Raw genomic sequence first — 13,180 nt, forward strand, 5'->3', positions numbered from 1 at the left:
TTGTAAAAATATGGAACATGTAAGAATGAATTGTATCACAATAAGATTGGAATGTATTATGTGAAAAAAAACAAAATATTGTATTCTGGAATACACCGGTTATGAAAATATTTACAGAGAGCTTCCAGTGAGGATCCATCACGAACTAGAAGGAGCAGAGAGGGCCCTGCAGAAAAGATCAGCAGCTAGATATGAATTCTGGCCAATGCAGTTTAACCCGAAAAGGAGAGATCATGAGTTCTCCCACTTGCACACAGAATAACTACTCCTCATGAGTAAACTGCTGGAACTAAGGTTTTTGTGATCAGCTTATGAATTGAGTGGCTGGGAGTTGTGGGATTTCAGTTAAGCTCAGAGCCCTAAGGCAGCCTATATGGACATAAGGTTCCCACAAGCCTAATTTCTTAAACACTTTCAGATGTAATTAATTTGCGGCTAAAGAGAGATTTTCTGAGTGGCAGGATAAAAAATAACCCACAGTGAGTCATTCTTTCTGAATTACGAAGGAAAAAAAAGCTTTAAAGATTTAAAAACTAATGGCAAAAAACTTAGGAAGGAATGAGTATAAGTTTATATCTAAAGGATAATTATTTTGAAATGTTGTTTTAGTAAAATGCTTTTGAATTAATTGAAATTAAATTGACAAACAAACTAGACCTCTGTGGAAATGTTTTTTGAGTACTAGTAAATAGTGCTGACGGTTGATGGATTTTATAAAACAAAGGAAAAGTAGTATGAGCCAGAATGGGATGCTGACTATAACTCTGGAGTACCCCTTGAGATGAAAGTATTAAAGGCACAGAAAGAAAAAAACAAAAGGGGGGATCTTGTCTTTTCTCTTTCCCTTATTTGAGACACTTTCATGTTTGGATTATAATTCATAATGGTAACCACCATAAAAGTGGCAAAAATGGAGAAGAGGATTACTAGAGCAGCGGTCCCCAACCTTTGTGGCTTGGTGGCTTGAGAGGTGGACTGGGCCACTAGAACAACCTGCAGAGAGTGGGATTACACAAGATCTGCTTCATAAAATGTTTGAGTAAGTTAGCTGAATCACCTGATACTAAACTAACAGCTTTAGAAAAAAGAATGGATGAAAGATTTATAAAGATGGAAGAGGGGATGAAAGAAGAAGTTGAGAAGATGGAAGTTCTGTAAAACAAATGCCTGGAGATATAAAACAAATCAATGACAAAGTGGAGATTTTGACGAATAAGACTGTTAAAACAGAGAGTTAGAAAGAGAACTAGATAATCTGTGCAACTGAGAGAGTGAAGGAATTTTGTTTGAGATTTGGAGCAATCTAGAATGATCCTAGTGAAGATATTAGAGATATTAAAGATACTAAAACTTTGGCAATATTTTTTGGCTAGGTTTGAGGATGATAAAGAGGAAAACTTTGACAAAATATATGGAATAAGTACAACATTGGAGACAATAAGAAACGTTCCAAGGTATGTTTTGATGCATTTTGCTAGGGAGAAGACAAGGGATCAAGTTTTATAGCGTATGCAGTTGTGTATAAAGAAAGTCCTATTAGAATTTTGCTCAAGAGAAAAGGTATTTTTTGACTGAGAGATTAAAGCAGAATAAATTCCACTTCGATGGAACAAATATCCAGTTGTCCATTTTGATGCGACAAATTGGAAGACATTGGAATTTCTACTTTAAATGTAATTTCTACTTTTTGGATTAAATTCTGTCTAGAAATTGAGGGAATCTTGAGAAAAAAGTTAAAGAGGAATATGGAGGAGGTTCAAATGGAAATTTTGGAGGATGCTACATAAAAAAAAATACAACAGGTAACAATGGGAAATTGAAAGGGATGATATACATTTGCTAATTATTCAAAATTTATAAAAATACAGAAGAAAATCTTACTTCATCTAGATCTTCATCTGGTGTTGCTGGTGTTCTGTCTGTCCTGAATGAAGCCATGGATGATGTTTCAGAGTCCATGGAGTCATCATCACCCCCATAAACGGTATCCAGAACGTGCCTCTGCAAAAGAAGCCAACCATTCTAACTCTGCCACCTGTCCGGCTTCCTAGCCTAGCACAGGCAAAATTCCATCATGTGTACTCGGTCAGGTAGTTGTCGGAGATGCTTCATCTGGGTGACAACCAGATGGCAGCAAAGAAATACAGGAACCTGTCATTCTTTGCGGTTGTGTAGTAGTTATCTGGATTTTTGAAACCCTACTTTCTTATGAAAACCCAGAATTTGAAGGCAGCAAACTAGCCAAATGGCTCTGCTGCTGACTGCAGAAAAGAAACAGATCTATCACTCTTGGACAGTTTGTCCTTCTCCACATTTCCAATTATGGTGGTCACAATGCAGAAATGACTTCAAAGGCGCTGCATAAAAGGCCTTTACAGAGTACAATAGGATAGACTTTGTTCTGGGCAGGTTGCAGTCTAACAATTGACCTAAGGAACCCGAAGGAAACTGAGATGCCAATAAACAAGGAAGCATTTTTTTTCCAAGACCATTTGCTTCCTCATTAAGCTTGCATGTTTGGTTATACACAGTGGTGGGATTCAGCTGGTTCGCACCAGTTCAGCGGAACCGGTAGCTAATTTTTTGTTGGCCAGGCCCAGAACAGACTTCCGGAAGCAGCAACCACACTTGTCCACATATTTTGAATCCCACCACTGGTTATGCACCATCAGTTATAAATTTTACAAGCAATGCTGTGAAAATAGCTGTTATCTTTTGGAGTCCACTATTACAATTCAATGATTTAAAAATAGCTTTAGTGTATTCAGACTAAGTTAATTAGCGACATCAAAGAAGAAAATGAGTCATGCAGGAAGCTGACAGAATTGGTTAATCAGCAAGTTGGATAGCAAAGTACTAATGGTTTCAGCACTTAAAACTTGCCAAAGTGAATCATGAAAAAGCCTGATGAATGAGAATTTAAACCACACTTATACTACTATGTTTTTGTTCCCATATAAAAGATAAAACATCACAGAAGTGGAAAACATATGGTAGGACTATGGTCTACAATCAGTTTTGCAGCTTGCAGAACTTCAAAAGTTAGCAAGATATTTGCTGTGCTTGGCAATGAGTTGCATACATGATAGTCTTTTTTTTTGTTTTTCTGCCCCCATCACTAATAAGCACAGCTGGATTTACTGTCACTTGAGCAAATGTTGTTTTGTCTTTGATATACGGTTCCCATGAGGCGTAATTCTCTTCCTTCTGAATTTATTGAGATATGGGCGTAGAATAGAGTAATTTCATGAACTGAAAATGAAATGTAATTTAATATATTAGTGGGATTCAAAATAATCTGTAAACTTCATTTACCTTAATTGGCTTTGAACTTCTTTTATGCTTCCTCCGTCGAATAAGTTTCTCTCTATCCTAGATAAAAACAACAACAACAAGCAACTGTTACAGCTCAGGGCACAAAGATAACAGAATAACAGAATTGGAAGGGATCTTGGAAGTCTTCTAGCCCAACACCCTACTCCAGCAGGAAACCCTATACCATTTCAGAAAAATTGTTGTCCAATCTCTTCTTAAAAACTTCCAGTATTGGAGCATCCACAACTTCTGGAGGCAAGTTGTTCCACTGGTTAATTGTTCTAACTGTCAGGAAATTTCTCCTTAGTTCTAGGTTGATTCTCTCCTTGATAATTTTCCATCCATTGCTTCTTGCCCTGCCTTTAGGTGCTTTTGAGAATAGGCTGACCCTCTCTTCTTTGTGGCAGCCCCTTAGCTTTGGAACACTACTATCATATCACCCTTAGTTCTTCTTTTTGTTAAACAGACATACCCAGTTCCTGCAACCGTTCTTCATATGTTTATCCTCCAGTTCCCTCATCTTTGTTGTTCTTCTTTGCACTTTTTCCTGGAGTCTTAATATCTTTTTTATATTGTGGTGACCAAAACTGGATGCATTATTCCAAGTGTGGTCTTACCAAGGCATTATAAAGAGGCATTAATACTTCATGTGATTGTGAAGATATTCAATGGACATATGAGAGTGAACCATTCACTGATTTGACTAATTGATTGATTCATTTATTCATTCCAAGTCCCAGTTCCATGAGAATTTTTGGAACTGAATAGCACACAAATAGAGGCAAATTAGATGAGGAAGAGTTGTAATAATTCCACTAACCCACCCTTTCTATTAGCTATAATATGGCAATAAGCAACATGAAGTTATTCAAAGGCCTTTAAAAAAAAGCTTTTGAGAGGTGATCTGAAAAAATAAGAGCTGTAGCTGCAGGGAATTTCTTTGGAAATCTTACTTACAGAATAAGTATGGAATAATTCTAGACAAGAATGAGTCAACTTCAGTTTCCTAGGATCTATTCTATATTTTTCCAGAGACCACAAATCCATCAAATGAAAGAATAATGATTTACACAGCTTCAGTTAATAATTTCTGAATATATCACAGCACAAGTATTTGTTTTAATAACTGATCAAAACTCATTGTTCTTTCATCCACAAACACACCCCTGCTTTTCTCTGAGCCATTCTTCATTTCAGTTAATAAAAAGTGACTTTTTCATTGAATGTCACTATAAATGTTGGAAGCAGGAACTTTTGCCAACTTAGTGCAAATCCACTCAGAGATTAATTTGTAATCTTCATACAGTGTCTGCCTATTTCCAATTTCTGTTCACCCCTTAGGTTTATGGATGATATCATTAGATGAATGGGGATCAATGAAAGACAACAGAAAAATGGAAGGCAGACAAGATAAAGATAATTTTAAAGATAAGGATTACAATGTTATCTATTTGAAAATGGATGGGAAGTCAGAAAAGAATTTTACAAAGGACCCTCCCTCCCTTACTTCAAGTATAGAACATGAAATAATGGGTTTAAATTACAAAAGGATATTTGTTCAAGTTCTTGTTTTTAAACAATATTGCTAGTAAAAGCAGTTTGACATGAATGAGTTATTTAGAATGAGGATGAGGTCCCTTTCATTCAATAGGTTCACGTGGAATCTAGATAAATATCACTAATTATGCTTTAATCTGAATTTCTTCAGTAGGCATGGAGTGGTCTATACAATTACCTTGTAACTGTAGGAAACATTGATTGCATTTCTGAATAAAGTCTGTGTTACTGCCATCTTCTATATTATTTCCTGAGAATGCCTTGAGGCATATGTGGGGCCCTCTATTTCCATTCTTGGAAATAGAGGTGATGCTAACTTCTTGACTTTGGTTTGCAGTTTACCAGATTTCAATTTATTTTATTCATCTAATCTTGCAAGCTCAGTCATGTCTATTATGGACTCTATTTCACATTAATTGCACTTTGTAGAATCCAGCACATCTACAGAGCAGCTAGTTTAGAAAATGCTATATTAAAGTATATTATTCATAATAAAAATTCTTTTAAATTATATATTCTTACAAGATCTGTTTCTTGATTCTTAGTTTATTATGGACCATAACTTACTCTTGTCAGCTCATCAATTATGTTTTGTTGTTCTATAACCTGAAGCTTCAAAAATTCAGTTTCTTGTTCTTCATTTGCTTGATCAAGGTCATTGAGCGATTTTAATTTCTTTAGAGGAGGATGTGATACCATTTTTTCTTTCTGTGTAACAAAAAATAAAACCGGAAAGCCATTTTACTTTTCAGATTTTTTAAAAAATTTACTTGATTGGATCATCATATTGTATTATTTCCACATTTTATTTTCCACCTGTCTTAAACATTGAATTATAGACGTTAGAGCTGATTATTTTCCCCATGGCATGTTTTTAAATTACTGCTGTCTTGAGAGAAGGGAAGATACACTTCTCTTTGTGGAAAATCATTCAGCGGAAAATTCAATTATGGATGTTGGATATTTATAACTAATAAACAAAACTGAACTCAATGAGACTTCTAAATACAAATGCTTGGGGTATAGAGGACTGTCTCTCTAGAAAAATCATCCAAGCCATTGTTTATTGCATCTGTTTGATTCCTATATACAAAGTGTAACAAATGTCTTTCAAAACATGAAAAAACAGGAATGGAAAAAAGAACAACATATTGTGATCTGGGGATAGACACTTAAATTCCTAGAAAATTCAGTGGTTCCAAGAAAATAGCTTTTTTAATGTTAACCCTGGAAAATTAAAGGAATGATGAAAATGAATCACAGAACAATTATTATTTTGGAAATAGAAGTTCAATTTTGAATTGAGCATCAATGCAGTTCTTTCTAACTCATGTTCATTTTGCTAAACTGAAGGGGGCACCAACAATCCCAGTATTAAAAATATATTTTGTGTCCTCTAAACCCCCAATCTGAATCTCCAAATCTGATTCAAGTTGTTGCCATAATTTTTCTGTCATTTTGAGGAAATAGGCTCCAGTTAAAAATAAAGAAAAATATGTCTTTTTTAAACAAAACAAAGCAAAACAAAACACCAACCCAAGGAAAAATTATTTCACTCTAAATTTATTGGGCATGATACATTCTGTTTTTTAATTTGTCACAATTTTTTTGAGCATAAAAAGTCAGGATAACATTGACTAGATGTTAGTTATTAATACTTTAGTCCTTTCAGCTCTTCATACTCTATTATGAGACCAGAAAAGTCTATTGTCAAAATAGGATTAGATAATGGCATTTTCTTTAATAGTTATATTCCAAGAACTGAAAACAAACTAATGAATAAAAAACAGAATAAATTTGAACTCTTGGTACAAACCATCTCTAAATTTTCCTTAGTGATTGCTTTAAGTTTTTCCTCCATGCGCTGCAACGATTGCATGAGTTCATCATTTCTTTTAGAGAGGCACTTATTCCTTTCCAGAAGAGGTTTGCATTGTTTTTCGGCTTCTCGAACACGTTTCAACTGCAAACAAAATGCTAATTAATTAACTAGGTTCTACATCTATGGTACGTACACCCACTGACACATATACAGGCAGTCCTCAACTTACAACCACAATGGAGCCCAAAATTCATGTTGCTGAGTGAGAAATTTGTTAAGTGAATTTTACCCCATTTTAAAACTTTTCTCGCTTCACTTGTTAAGTGAATCACTTTAGTTGTTAAATTAGTAACACGGTTGTTAAGTGAACCTGGTTTTCCCATTGACTTTGCTTGTCAAAAGGTTGCAAAAGGTGATCACATGACCTTGGGACACTGCAACCGTCATAAATGTGAGTCAGCTGTCAAGCATATATATATCTTTGATAACTCTAAATACTGGAATCCCAGGTGTAGACATTTAAAATCAGTAAAAATAATAATGAACTCTGGGATGTACATGTATGTATGTATATGTATATTGTGGAATGGAGATGTTTAAAACATTGTTTCTTGAACAAGCTATAATGTTGATTCATATATCATGCTAATTCCAAAACAAACTACAGCATGGCTTAGAATATTGTATGAATCAGATCTATAGGACACAGTTTTTAGGGAAGGAATTTCAAGCATTGATGGTTTTTAAAGATGTCATCTGCATATCTGAAAATAATAATAATAATAATAATAATAATAATAATAATAATAATAATAATAATAATAATAATATATAGCCAAGATATTGTAATGGAGTTTGGCTTGGACAAATGTGCCACACTTACTATCAAACAAGGAAAAATAATGAAAACTGAAGGAATCAAGATGCCCCACTAAAATAACATTAAGAGTCTGGATGAGGAAGAGTACTACAAATACTTGGGTATCCTTCAAGCTGACAACATCAAGCACACTGAAGTCAAGAAAAGATTAGAGGTGAATACATCAAGAGAGTGAAGAAGATCTTAAAATCCAAACTCAATGGAGGAAATACCATAAAGGCAATCAACACCTGGGGCCTCCAGTATTAGTATACACAGCATGGAATAGTGAACTGGACTCAGCAGAGACTAAAAGAAATGGATAGGAAGACCAGAAAAATAATGACAATGAATCATGCCCTTCATCCACGCAGTGACATTGACAGACTTTATCTACCAAGGCAATAGGTGGGCGTGGAATGCTACAAGTACATCAGATGGTTGAAGAAGAAAAAATGGCTTTGGAAGAATATCTGAAGAACAATGATGAAGATGCACTGACATTAGTATATCAGGAAGTCTTACTGACTACTGGAGAGACCAAACTGGCCTACAAGAAAGACCAAATGAAGAACAGAATAGAGGCATGGGAAGACAAAGCACTACATGGCCAATACATGAAAAAAATAGCTGGGAAAGCAAATAATAATAAAACCTGGCAATGGTAAGAGCAGGAAAATTGAAGAAAGAGACCGAGGGACTAATTCTGGCTGCACAAGACCAAGTCTTAAGGACAAATGCATACAAAGTCAAAATTGAGAAGACAGCAACAGACAGTAAGTGCCGCCTATGCACAGAAGCTGAAGAAACAGTGGACCACTTGGTAAGCTGTTGCAAGAAGATTGCACAGACTGATTACAAGCAGCGGCATGACAAAGTAGCAACAATGGTGCATTGGAAGATCTGCAAAAAATATCATTTGCCTGTAAGCAAAAACTGGTGGGATCATAAAATAGAGAAAGTCATAGAAAATGATAAATTAAACTGCTCTGGGACTTCAGAATTCAAACAGACAAGCACCTGCAACATAACACCCCAGACTAAACAATTGTCGATAAGAAAGACAAAAAAGTCTGGATAGTGGATGTGGCAGTGCCTGGAGATAGCAGAATAGAAGAGAAAGAACTGGAGAAGATAACAAAATACAAAGACCTACAAATAGAAATAGAAAGACTGTGGCAAAAGCAAGCAAGGGTCAGTACCAATAGTTCATAGGCTCCTTGGCGCATCCCAAAAACAAAATGGAGACACCACTTGAAACACCATTGCATTGACAATTTGCTATTAGTCAATTGCAAAGGCGCCTTATTAGGAACGCTTCCATCCTGCGACGCTACTGTAATACCATCAAACCATCCACTATGACTATCCCAGGTCCTGGGTTAAGGACTCGATAGGTAGACAAATGGCCAAATCCAGTCGAACATCTGGCTGACTGATGCGATGATTGAGAATAAAATAATATAAGAACTCTGGATAGTGGACTTGGCAGTGCCTGGAGATAGCAGAATAGAAGAGAAAGAACTGGAGAAGATAAAAAAATACAAAGACCTACAAATAGAAATAGAAAGACTGTGGCAAAAGCAAGCAAGGGTAGTACCAATAGTCATAGGATCCTTGGGTGCAATCCCAAAACAACTGGAGCACCACTTGAACACCATCATCGGCATTGACAAATTTGCTATTAGTCAATTGCAAAAGGCGGCCTTATTAGGAACTGCTTCCATCCTGCGACGATATCTGTAATACCATCAAACATCCACATCTGCCTATCCCAGGTCCTGGGTAAGGACTCGATAGGTAGACAAAATGCCAAATCCAGTCTGAACATCTGGCTGACTGTGCTATGATCAATAATAATAATAATAATGTCATTCAAATCTACAAAACATGTTTGTTCAGAGTTAAAAATACAATATGTAAGAATACAATCCCACTACTGTTCATAACGTTGAATGAGAGACCATATCATGCCTTTTTTCTGATCATTCTTCTAAGAAGAGAAAGAATGGTTGCTATTCAATTGCTGTGGTTGTGTTTTGGTACTAAAATATGTATAATACACAGTGCTGAAAAATTTATCACGTGAAACCAAGAAGAGGGGCTATCAGTCAGGGACTGATTTTACACGTTGAACTAACTATTATTTATTAAATAAATCAGAATTGCCTGGGTTCACACAATATGCAGTGCTACAAAGCATGAACTATGGAAGGTAGTGGTCAGATCTATAAAATGATGAACTTATAGTGGTTAACCCAGGTTCATGTCTGCCTATGGCCATGGAAATTTACTGCGTAAATTCAGACAAATTATTCTCAGTCTAACTCAATTCAGATAGTTAACATCAGTTGTCCTTCTCCTAGCGGGAGAGCTTCCACTGAGATGATCCCACAGGAGACCATGAGCTTTAGTCTCAACTTAGGAACAAAACCAGCTGGGTGACCTTGAACTAGCCACTTTCCTCAGCCCAAACCACTTCTGAAAAACCTTGCCAAGAAAATTGCAGAGACTTATCCGGAGAATGAGACATAATTGAACAGAAGAAAAACAAGTATGAACAAAGCCGAATCGCTTCTGCAGTACTATTTATAATTTATGATTTCATTCATTGCTATCCCAGATATTTTAGATTAAATAAAATGTTCAGAAACTGCTAAGTGGCCGTACCAATTCATTACGTTCATCCACAAGCAGAGTGTTCCTGTCCTCCAGTTTCCGAATAGTAGCATTGAGTTCTGCCATTCTCTTCTGATTTCTACGTAGATCCTACAAATGTTTGTCAAAGAAAAATAATTCGACACACGTGTTATTTATAAGCAAGTGTTGAGATCCTTGGCAGAAAGTATGAATTGCAATGAAGATGAAACTGCAGGATCCAATCTGTGTCAGTCACCAGGTCCAGAGGTTTAATCTTCTAAGCTTTTGGACTCGTGGTGGAGCTCATCGTTGAGGAAGTTCCCTCTCATCACAATGAGAGGCTTGGAAGATTAAGCCTCTGGTCATGGAGACTGACCCAGACTGGATCCTGCAACATTATCTTGGGACATGTATATTTACCTTCATTCATGAAGATGGAATTACCGTAAATGCCGGCGTATAAGACAACTTCCGCGAGCGCTGAAATCGGCGCCAAAGACGGGGGTCGTCTTATACGCCGGAAATACTGGTAGTTTCCGGCGTATAAGACGATGTTCTAGGAATGTGGCCCAGCTATAAAGACGGGGGTCGTCTTATATGCCGGGTCGCCTTGTACGCCGGCATTTACGGTATATTGTTCACGCATAGCCAATAGTAATAAATATTGTGGGATTCTTGATGCTCTCTAAGTTTGGTTGTTTTCTTGCAGACATTTCATTACCATACTAGGAAACACCATCAGCTTAAGAAAACAACCAAGCTCAGAGAGTACCAAGGATCCCACAGTTCAACCCTGAGATACAAATATTCTCTTCCATCAGTAACAAATACTGACAAATACAATTCAGCAGTGTCTAGAGAACCACATATTGTGCATCCTTGCTAAACATATAACATTTTATTTTATGTAAACAAGAATGCAAGTGTATGTTTCTAAATCAATAAGTGGCTTTAGGCAAGCTTCTGTGTCACACTCTCAGTGGATAATTTGATCTTCAACAAGGGAACACTAACAGCAGGCTTTTATAAGCTCTTTAATAAGTTTTGTTGAGTTAATGAATATAGAATGTTTGGAGTGTTTTAAAGGCTCTGCATAAATGCCAATCATTTATCTATTCTTCTTCTTCTCCATCATCATTATCATCATCTCTTGTTTTTTAATTAACTACACGGAACTGAAATTAACTACAGAACTGAAATTCAGCCTTCAAATGACCACAAGAGGGAGTATTGTATAGTTCATGAGTAGATACCACTCCTAGAAAGCAGGGCAATGATGCAATAAGTGGGCTAAGTGGATCCAATCAAAATCTCAGAGTGATGAAATAGAACATGCTTCTTACAGGACTGCTGCAGTGTTCCGAGCCATCTCCTGCTCTGCCTGGGATCTCTCTTTTGGGACTGCTCATGTTGCATTCAGCCTCCTTAACCAAAAACAGTTGCTCATCCAATGCTTCTTTCTGTAGCTGAAGCTTCTGAACATATCCTGTCAGGGTCTCCAGCTCTTTCTCCAAAGAAAAGATAGTTCTGTCTTTTGCTTTGATCTCATCCATCTGAATGAAGATACATGAGAACGATGATATGGTATAAGTACAATAATGAATCCATGTATCTGAGTACATTTTCCAAGTAATGGAATTTCAGAGTTCATTTGTTACAGCATTTGTTATAGCAATTGCTTCTCTAAAACTACGACAGCATAAAATAGTTCTGTGCATATAAGAATATACCTATTTAAGTTTAAATACGATTTTTTACATAGTTACGTATTTTGTCAGTACCATTTACTTGTTTCAATGTAATATTCCATGGTTCAAATAATGGCACTGAAGAACACAAATAAACAAGCATATCTGCACTTTGATATTTCTTAATGATTTTTTAAAATTGTCTTTACATTAGAAACCAGTGGCAAGTATAAGCCTGGAACTTCTACAGGTAGCTTGGTGCAAAAACCACCCAATTCACCAACTGCATTCTATCTCAGGTTTGAGAACCAGCCTGATCAGTTCACAATCATTCTGCAAATATTCTGGTTTGATCCTGAATCTTGAGTGAAATATGAGAAACAAACCCCTGTTCCACTATAGATAAACCCTAATGAAAGTCTTATCTATGGGTTGTCATTCAACTATCAAGAAAAATGAGGGCAGACCTCAGGGCAGTTCTAGCTTTGATATCCTCAGCTCTATGAAACCGGTTTGTTTTTCGTTTTTGGTAAAACCAAAACCATTAGTAACTATGTGACATAAGTACACAGTGGTGGCTAGCAGAAGCCAAATTATTCTAATTAAGAATGCAGTCATACAGTATATTATGGAAATCACGGTGATATTTATCAAGAATGAGAGCTTTGTGTTGAATTTTTCATAAATTATAACACAGAAAGCAGAGTTTGGAAAATACAGAAGGAATAAAACTTGAAACTGCCATTAAGCAAATAGACTAATCTTGCTCTGCTTCATTGAATGGAAGATATTCTGATTCACCAATAATAATACAGTATATAAATCTTGTGAATCTCTCAAACTTTTCAAAAGATCCAATAATCAGTAATCATTTTTATTATTTCCTGCTAATGATGCAGGCACATTCAATTCAGAGTATCACCATCTTTAAATTAGGTATCAGATACTGTATAATTAGCTACCACAAACAGCAGAAGCATCCCAAGATCACTATATCTCTGTCACTTCCATGGCAGTTTCTGCCTCAAGTTGCCAATTTTCATTCCCTCATGTACATCCTATTTGCTAATGAGACCAACAAAAGGATTTATTCTGTAGACAATACATGCACCATAGATGCTGCTATAGGAAGGTGCACAGAGTGATGCATTCTGAATTCCTTACATTAACCTTTGCTCTAAGCATCTCTTCAGGGTGATGCCTACAAGGTGACTGGCCAGGCTAACCATCTGCCTTGACATTTCCTAGCCTTAAAGCTGTTTGTGGGCTACTGGGAGAATGGATTTGGGCCATCCCGGG

The 13,180-nt window shown here is 36.3% G+C and overlaps 1 protein-coding gene across 3 annotated transcripts in view; it reads right to left on the reverse strand.

The window, feature by feature from the left end:
* JAKMIP2 (janus kinase and microtubule interacting protein 2) overlaps nt 1-13,180 on the reverse strand; it is a 95,143-nt gene that overhangs the window by 20,762 nt on the left and 61,201 nt on the right. For all 3 annotated transcript variants that reach the window (XM_039351888.1, XM_039351907.1, XM_039351896.1), the window contains exons 4-9: nt 11,537-11,746; nt 10,224-10,322; nt 6,689-6,835; nt 5,440-5,580; nt 3,316-3,372; nt 1,882-2,001 (exon numbers count right to left, since the gene is read on the reverse strand). In XM_039351888.1, the coding sequence (XP_039207822.1) occupies nt 1,882-2,001; nt 3,316-3,372; nt 5,440-5,580; nt 6,689-6,835; nt 10,224-10,322; nt 11,537-11,746 (774 nt within the window). The remainder of the gene's footprint in view (nt 1-1,881; nt 2,002-3,315; nt 3,373-5,439; nt 5,581-6,688; nt 6,836-10,223; nt 10,323-11,536; nt 11,747-13,180) is intronic.

This window comes from Crotalus tigris, unplaced genomic scaffold (genome assembly GCF_016545835.1).
Source record: "Crotalus tigris isolate CLP2741 ecotype Arizona unplaced genomic scaffold, ASM1654583v1 scf7180000017568.12009008, whole genome shotgun sequence".
Lineage (NCBI taxonomy): Eukaryota > Metazoa > Chordata > Lepidosauria > Squamata > Viperidae > Crotalus > Crotalus tigris.